At 42.2% G+C, this 8,603-nt stretch overlaps 1 protein-coding gene across 2 annotated transcripts in view; it reads right to left on the reverse strand.

Moving 5' to 3' along the window:
- Positions 1–4,613, reverse strand: part of Tek (TEK receptor tyrosine kinase) — a 117,877-nt gene extending 113,264 nt beyond the window's left edge. For both annotated transcript variants that reach the window (XM_055618979.1, XM_055618978.1), the window contains exon 1: positions 4,505–4,613. In XM_055618979.1, coding sequence (XP_055474954.1) covers positions 4,505–4,556 — 52 coding nt within the window. In that variant the 5' untranslated portion in view covers positions 4,557–4,613. The remainder of the gene's footprint in view (positions 1–4,504) is intronic.
- Positions 4,614–8,603: the final 3,990 nt, after the last annotated feature.

The following is an 8,603-nucleotide window of genomic DNA, read 5'->3' on the forward strand; positions in this document are numbered from 1 at the left end:
TTAGTTGGGTGATTTAAAGATTCCAGTCTCTCCCAGCTTGTCCAAAGCAGGGGCGATTCCTGCCTGGCAAGCATCTATTGGTCAAAATGCAAAAGGGATGTTGCATTTTTAATTGATTGGCTATAGGAAGGTCCCCAAACCATTAACGATATGGTGCCCCTTCCTAGAGGGATAGGTCAGTTTCCCAGCAACTTTATCTCTAGTGGGCAGGAAAAGAATGCAGTAAGGCTAGTTCTTCCCCTCAGGGCCTTAAGGCTGCACATATCTCCATTTGGCTGGCCTTGGTTCAGGCTTTTAAACTTTAAAGTAATAGCCACTGATTTTTAATCCTTTGTTCTCTCATCCCCCCCCCCTTCCCATGTAGTGTGTCTGGTTTTATGTTGAGGTCTTTGATCCACTTGGACTATAGTTTTGTGCAAGGTGATAAATATGGATCTATTTGCATTTTTTTTTACATGTAGACATCCAGTTAGACCAGCACCATTTGTTGAAGATGCCATCTTTTTTTCCATTGTATGGTTTTGGCTTCTTTGTCAAAAATCAAGTATCTGTAGGTGTGTGAGCTTATTTCTGGGTCTTCTATTCTATTCCATTGATCCACCAGTCTGTTTCTATGCCAGTACCATGCAGTCTTTATTACTATTGCTCTATAGTACAGCTTGAGATCAGGGATGGAGATACCTCCAGACGATCTCTTATTGTACAGGATTGTTTTAAAAATCCTGGGGTATTTATTTTTCCATATGAAATTGAGAATTGTTCTTTCAAGTTCTGTAAAGAATTGTGTTGGTATTTTGATGGGCATTGCATTGAATCTGTACATTGCTTTTGGTAGGATGGCCATTTTCACAATGTTAATCCTACCGATCCATGAGCATGGGAGATCTTTCCATCTCCTGATATCTTCTTCAATTTCTTTCTTCAGAGACTTGAAGTTTTTTTTCAAACTGGTCTTTCACTTGCTTGATTAGAGTCACACCAAGGTACTTTATGTTATTTGTGGCTATTGTGAAGGATCTAGTTTTCTTAATTTCTTTCTCAGCCCTTTTGTCTTTCGTATACAGGAGGGCTACTGGATTTTTTTTTTTATCCAGTTATTTTGCTGAAGGTGCTTATTAGCAAATTGGATGGACATCAGAAGATGGAGAAAACAGGGAACAGGATAGGAGCCTACCAGAGAGGGCCTCTGAAAGACTCTACCCAGCAGGGTATTAAAGCAGATGCTGAGACTCATAGCCAAACTTTGGACAGAGTGCAGGGAATCTTAACAAAGAAGAAGGAGATAGAAAGACCTGGAAGGGACAGGAGCCCCACAAGGAAAGCAACAGAACCAAAAAATCTGGGCACAAGGGTCTTTTCTGAGACTGATACTCCAAGCAAGGACCATGCATGGAGATAACCTAGAACCCCTGCACAGATGTAGCCAATGGCAGCTGAGTGTCCAAGTGGGTTCCCTAGTAATGGGAACAGGGGCTGTCTCTGACATGAACTCAGTAGTGGCTAGCTCTTTGATCACCTCCCCCTGAGTGTGGAGCAGCCTTACCAGGCCACAGAAAGAGAAAATATTTTTCTTTGAGCCCACCCTTTTAAATTAAAGAAATTTCTTGAATCCTGATTGTGTGTGCTAACTAGAAAACCTCCAACTAGTAATCAGAGGTGATATAACCACACATTTGTTTTGAAGGGTGGAAATGCAAGTAACAAATTGATGTATTCATTAGAGTTTGGAGCCATCCTATGGAAAACCCCTAGAGAAGGGCTTCTCACCCTGTGGGCCACAACCCTTGTTTGAGGGTTGCAGATCAGATATCTATATTACGATCCATAACAATAGCAAAATAAGAGTTATGGAGTAGCAACCAAAATAATTTTACAGTTGAGGGTCACAACATGAGAAACTGTAAGAGTCACAGCATTAGGGAGGTTGAGGGCTGCTGCTCTAGAGGACACAGCATGATCTTTTGAGATGGACAGTTCCTTCCCTCCTGGAGAGATGTCTTGGAACAATTAGACTCATTCTGGAAGTTCTCTCAGGGTGGGGCTGAGAGGAGAGTGTTAACAACAGCAGCGGTTGGAAAGGAGAGTCTCGGAAGAAAGCCAGCTCTTTCCTCGGAGAACAGTTCCAAGAGGTGCACTGATCCTAGTCCCAAGGAGAAGGCTCCACCTAGGACCACTTTCCTCACCTCTTGCATTTTCTCTGCCACCCCAGACTACAGCTCTGCTATCTCTAAATCCAGTCGTTTAAAATGTCAGACAAGACAGGAAAGACAGCTGAAGATGCATGAGCTGAAGACTTCCCATCTGCGTGAATCGTATAGGACACCCACAATGAAACAGAAACGGTGATTTTTTTTAAGTGTATACAATTCTTTAGAGCATGCAGCCAGGATCTGTGCAGATAGGCACTTAAGGAGTAGGTAATATTACTAAGTTATAAGAGAACTGGTTTGCAAGCCGAAATCGGCAATAATTCTCAAGCGGAAGGAGCAAGCACCAGATTCTTGAGTTGTTCTGGAAGCCACAGCCTTTTCCAGCTTATGATTTATCAGGCTGCTTTGCCACCCAGAACAACCTTTATTCGGGCAAACATAGAATCTTTATTTTTCAATTTGTTTATTAAAAAAAAAAAGGAATGAGTCCACCAAATAGACAACATATAGAAACCCATATAAGCCCTCCCATCCCTTGCATGTTAATTAGGTCTACTATTAGAGTCTGGCTTAAAGAACAGACTCTTGAGGCTGTTGCTGTGGTCACCAAGCCTAATGGTCATGAAGCTTAGATCCGGAGTGAATGTTAGGAACCAATGTAGACCTTCCGCAGAAACTAAGCTTTCAGTGTCCTACTTTCTAACAAGAACAAGGCCTACTTCTTTTTGTCACTTTCGCCCTAGAAATAAGTTTCAAGCAGCAATGAGACAACTATTTTGGCTACAGAACTTTTTTTGTTTGATTTTTATGGCCACCTCTTGAAACATATATTTCAAAATGTCATAACAAAGTCACTTAAGGAGAAATAGTAAGTTAAGAGTTCTGCCTGTGCACGTATACATGCTTGGATGTGTGTGAGAGCATCGTATTATTTTATTTAACTTAAAACTACATCAGAGCAAAAGCAGGTACCTGGGCTTTGTATTATTATAATCTTGGGCATAAAATCAGTCCCAGATTCTATGTCACACCTAAATGTGACACTTGGAAAACAAGCGAAAAATGGAAAATCTTGATAATTATTTAAAAGTACATAATAATGAAGAAATCAACATATTTGTACATTAATATAATACTAATAAGTAACTGACACCATCTTAAATACTCCTTCCTTACAGCAATTTGTGTTAAAATTGCTTAAAATATGAAATTTCTCATATATTCATTGTTCAAATAAAATTGAAGAGCCCTATTACAAATTGCACACAAATTACATTATTTTACTGGGTTAAATTTTTTAACATTTCACAAAATATTTAAACATGTAGGAACATAACAACACAAATATTTGCGCTTGTATCAAATTCTATTACTCTATATAGCCTCACCATTAAGTTTGGTAAAATTTCCCAAATTTATTTCCTGTGTCAATTCCATCTTCATTATAGTAATTAAAATACTTTCAAACCAATAGGGGGGAAAACCTGTGGCAATGATGATACATCCGTGATCTGCAGTTTGGGTCCTGATGTTTCTTCCAGGATGTTTTACACATACTGGCTGAGTTAACAGGCACCCCACTGTCTCAAACACACCCACAAAACCCAAGCTCATTCTGGCCGGCCCTTCTCTAAAGCAGCCGCTACAGGATTTGGTAGCCCTGAGTCCAGTGACCTTGGTAACTAAGTTTTAGTTAGTATGGTTGGGCTAGTCTTCATGATTTATTCTGTATGGAACATCAAGAAACTAAAGTAGGTGGCATAGCCCTAATTTCCCTGACCCCTACTTTAAAGACAAAAAGCCCCAAATTGGATTACTGGGGTTAGAAAGAATGGACATATGAAATCTTTACAAAAAAAAAAAAAAAAGAAAGAAAGAAAGAAAGAAAAATCAGTCCTGTTTTTACTTAACGATGACAATAGGCACACTGCTAAGTAGGAATTTTGCTTCTACAAAACAAGCAAACAAACAAAACTTATTGAAGACTTTCTTGGAAGTAATTACACCCCAGATTTGTTGCTATTGATCAGGAAACACACTGTAATCACAGGCAAGAAAGAGTAATCACGCGCCAGAGTAAGCAGATCCCTTCAAATAATTTGACTTACTCCATCCTGAGAGAGGGCATATAGCAACCCAGGAGGCAGCATCCACAGGACATGACTAGAAAACCCAGCTTATGCCACGGGGTGTCTGAGCTTCCACATTTACATGTATAAACTGGAGACTCACAGACAAGCGGTGTCAGCAGCATCACCAAATCAAAGGTTTGGTGAGAAAGAAAGCCGAGCAGTCACAGTTTTTAAAACATGATATAAAAAATAAAATGAAATAAACATTAAGCCAGAACTTACCAGAAAGAAGCAAGCTGGCTCCACAGAGAACTAAGCCGGCTAAAGAGTCCATACTTCCCAGATCTCCCCATCCAGCGTCCACAGATGAGCATGAGGTCCCCGGGAGCCTTTCAAAACCCCACAACTTTGCGACTTCCCACTCGCATGGTCTGCTGGCTCCTTGTTTACAAGTTGGATGCAAGAAAGAACAGCACAGGAGCAGGCGGTAACAGTCTCATTTCTGTCTGAGCACAGGGAGTTTTAAGTTCCTTTTTCCTGTTTCCTTTGTAGATTAGGATGGGAAAGGCTGTATCTTAAAGGCACTTGGTATCAGCAGGGCTGGGGGCAGTGTGAGCCCTATCCATCTCGCCCTTCATCCAAGCACTTATCTTCTCTCGCTCCTGCTCCTGCCCCTGCCTTGACTGGGATCGGGGAGCAGAGGGATCTTTGTTACAAGTAAGGTCCTGGTCAGCATTTTCAGGAACAATAGGGGTATCCTCTCATAGGCCAGGAATTGAATAACAAGCCCTCCACCTATGTATGGTATGCAATGAGGACCAGCCCTTCGCGGGCTAAGTAGTTCTCTGGGGTGCCTCTGGGATCCCTGACAGAAGGGGCTCTGGGGCGTGGGGAGCAGCACTTGCTATCGGTTTTTGAGTTTTAACTCACGGGGTTCGAATTGGGCAGAGAAGTTTCCTGTGAGGACATATCATAACCTGGAAGGCAATCAATCTGAGGGAGCGCGGCTGAGGTCAGCTCTCAGCGTGGCCACGAGAGACCAGATTCCATGACCATTAGCCTATTTTCTTACACCCAGATGGCCTGTTTGTTGGCCCTCAGCCCAAGTATACGCATGCTACTGGCTACAGCTTTAATTTATATTAGCATTTCATCTGAGGGTGATCTAATTTGTTGGAGAACTTGGCACAGGAAGATTTTAGCAATGTGAATAATTTCATAGTTATTGGCAAACAGTATTTCAGAAGCAAATTATATACAAATAGATGGGGGGGGGTGATTTTTGAGAGAGAAGCTTACTCTATAGAGTAGGCAAGTCTGGAACTCACTCAATAGCCCAAACTCGCCTTGAACTCATGATGATGCTCCTTCCTCCGCCTCCAAGTGCTGAGGTTCCAATCATAAACCCCTCTTCTGAGTTATTCCAGAATATTTAAGTAATCAAGCAAGTAAGGTGGCTCAGGAGGTAAAACCAAACCTGAGTTTCATCCAAAACCCATGTGATGGAAAGACAGACACCTGAAAATGTGTACCTCGTACATAGCCTGAATGCATACACACATACATAAAAAAATATGAACAACAAAAACATAAATCATCCCTATAAAGACCAAACGAAAGTGATTGTGTCTATAGCAGAGTCTGTGAGTCAGAAGGAAAAGAACCGCTGGAGGAATGAATTCTCCAGCAAGCTCAGGGTCCTGAAACCTTGGCAGGTGATTATTTGTTCTCAGTGTGAATTCTCTGGGTAGGACAAAGACTCATCACCTGACTTTGCAAGGAGGAAGGATTGTCCCACCCTTTCCCACCAGCCACAGGAAGAAACACAATGCTACTGCTCTTGAGGATTTCTGCCCTGCCCCAGGTTTTATCACTTCAAGGATGATCTTGAGTGCCCATAATGCTTCCAATCTGAGAGGGCAGACAGCCCAGCTCTGTACTCAGCACACCTGAGGGCAAACACAGACCCAGCCATAAGACTCTGAGAGATAATATCCATTCCAGCAACTCTTAGATGATCTCTCCTTTGTGGGCTTTGTTTTTCTGTGTTTAAAACAGTGTTTCAGAACGCACCCCTGCCTGACCTGAAACTTAGAACTTACAGCCAGCCTGAAACCACCGACCTTCCAGCCTCGGTTTCCCAGATACTGAAGCCGGAGGTGTGAGGAACCACGCTTGACTCTCCGTGGGTGTTTTAAGAAGAATAAACATTGTGAAGACAGTCATGGTGCAAACAAATGATACCAGCACTTTGGAAGTGGATTAGAAGTTCAAGGTCATCTTTAAAAACAAAGTGAGCTCATCCTAAACTACATGAGGCCCTGTCTCAAAAGTCTAAATAATCATATTCATATGTAAAATTATTTGGCACTGTGCCTAGCATCTTCATTTTCATTAGCTCTTAATATATTTCTTTTCATCTTTCCAATATGTCCTTTATTTAAGGCCAAAGAGCTTCTGCCAAAAAAAGTATTCTCTAGAATTCCTATGAGAAAGCTGTAAGTTTGGTGTTAGAAAAGAGCCTCAGAAAGAGACTTTTGGGGTTCTAATCCCAGATCTGCTACAATCATGTCTGAGTCATCTTGTTTCTTCGATTACAAAGACTACTTTTTTTAACTTTTCATCTGGATCCATCATCTCATGAGTATAAAATTATTAAATAAATGATCCCACTTACAGCATAGCCAGGTTGATCTCCCAGATTTTTTCATCTGGGTAATTCTGACTTGGTACCAGTGTCCCTGTGAAAGCTGGTGGTCTGCGTTTTTTGTTTATCAGCCTGATTTCGGGTGGGACTGGGTCAGGGCTGAGATGGAGTCTCTCACAAACTGAGATGGGACTTGTGGCAATCCTCCTGCCTCAGTCCCCCAAGTGCCAGGATTACAGGCACAGGCTACCACATCTGGCTAATGTGCTCTGATTAAGAACTTGGAAGCTGAGGCTTTGGGAAGCCCACTGGCCTCAAGCCATATGAGGCAGTAATGGAAGGCCATTGGAACAATTTCCAAGCATCTATCTTCTTAGACAGAAGCTTTCTTTGTGCTCAATGACCACTCAGGAAGCCCCCATTGCTCACAGCCTCCCCTGCTAGCTATTTAGGGAGGGAGTTATTTTTTGTTTGAGAAAAGGTCTTTTAATGCAGGATAATCTGGACTGGGACTCATGATCCTTCTGCCTCGACTTAAGTGCTGACATTATGGGCATGCACCACCATACCTGGCCCTGTTTGCTCTCTCATGAGTTGAAAGTACAACCTTGATGCATTTACTGGGGTGGCATCCTTTGTTATTCTGAAAAGCAGCTCCGTTTCCTTTGGCTTGCTATAAGATGTATTATAACACTCCCTCCCCCAAATATTAATCAAATTCTTTCCTCCTCCATTTCCCAGAAAGACTGGCTCCACCTTACTCTTTCCTCTGTAGTCCAGGTGAGATACCAAAGTTTAATTCTCCATTATCCAGGAGACTGATGTGGCTTACTTTAATCTTCCAGACCCTATAACAATAATCTCATTTGTTTCTTTCCATTATCATTCAGAATGGTGACTCAGTTTCCTAAGTGCTTCTGGGTTTGCAGTTGAAAGCCAGTCAAAAGCCTGAGCAAATGTTCTCTAGGAAATCAGTCTTTAGGCTGTGCTATAACTTACAGGTATAAAATGAAGTTGATCATGAGCAGACATTCCAAGATTCTCTACCTGGGATATCTGCTCCTTGGATCTCAGGATATAGAGAACCAATCAAAGAACAATACTGGGAGCTTCTCAACACAGTCTGGGGCCAATAAGTCTGGAGAGTGCTTGCACAAGAGGTTGGAAAGTTTTAAAATGGGTTGGCCTGCTGGGATTTCCAATGAGAGAGAGGCCCCTTCCATCTCTGGACTAGCTGTTTCCAGTGCGTAATGTAGGGTCGTTGGTCATGCTCAAAAACCTTCCTTAGAAAGCTGGATATGGCCATCACTAGCATATCTTCATTTCCTGCAGAGCCTTGTCGAGGACAGGAACCAGTTCTGCCCTCAGCTGCAGCATCCACTGGAACAGTGGAAGTGCTGTCCTCACCTTGCCAGTTACCTCCTACCTCTCAGCCTCTAAAAGGTCTTTGCCCTGCCCACTAGTTTTCTCTGTTCCTCTTCACGTCTTTCATGCTACTAATTACGCTCTTGTGCCTATCATTTTCTATGTCTTCCTCTGCCCCATAGTTGACTGCATCCTCCTTGACTCTGGGAACATATTTAACTACTTTGCCATTAAATTTCCAAGACTTAGCCCAGTGCGGGGCATATAGTGGGTTTTTGGTAAGTTAGGTTTCATTGTGGCATTTTCAAACGTAATTAGTTTTTGTTAATTCTCCTTCTCCACAACACCTTTTTCCTATCCCCATGACCC

Source organism: Psammomys obesus, unplaced genomic scaffold (genome assembly GCF_907164565.1).
Source record: "Psammomys obesus unplaced genomic scaffold, mPsaObe1.curated_primary_1811, whole genome shotgun sequence".
In the NCBI taxonomy this organism is placed as follows: domain Eukaryota; kingdom Metazoa; phylum Chordata; class Mammalia; order Rodentia; family Muridae; genus Psammomys; species Psammomys obesus.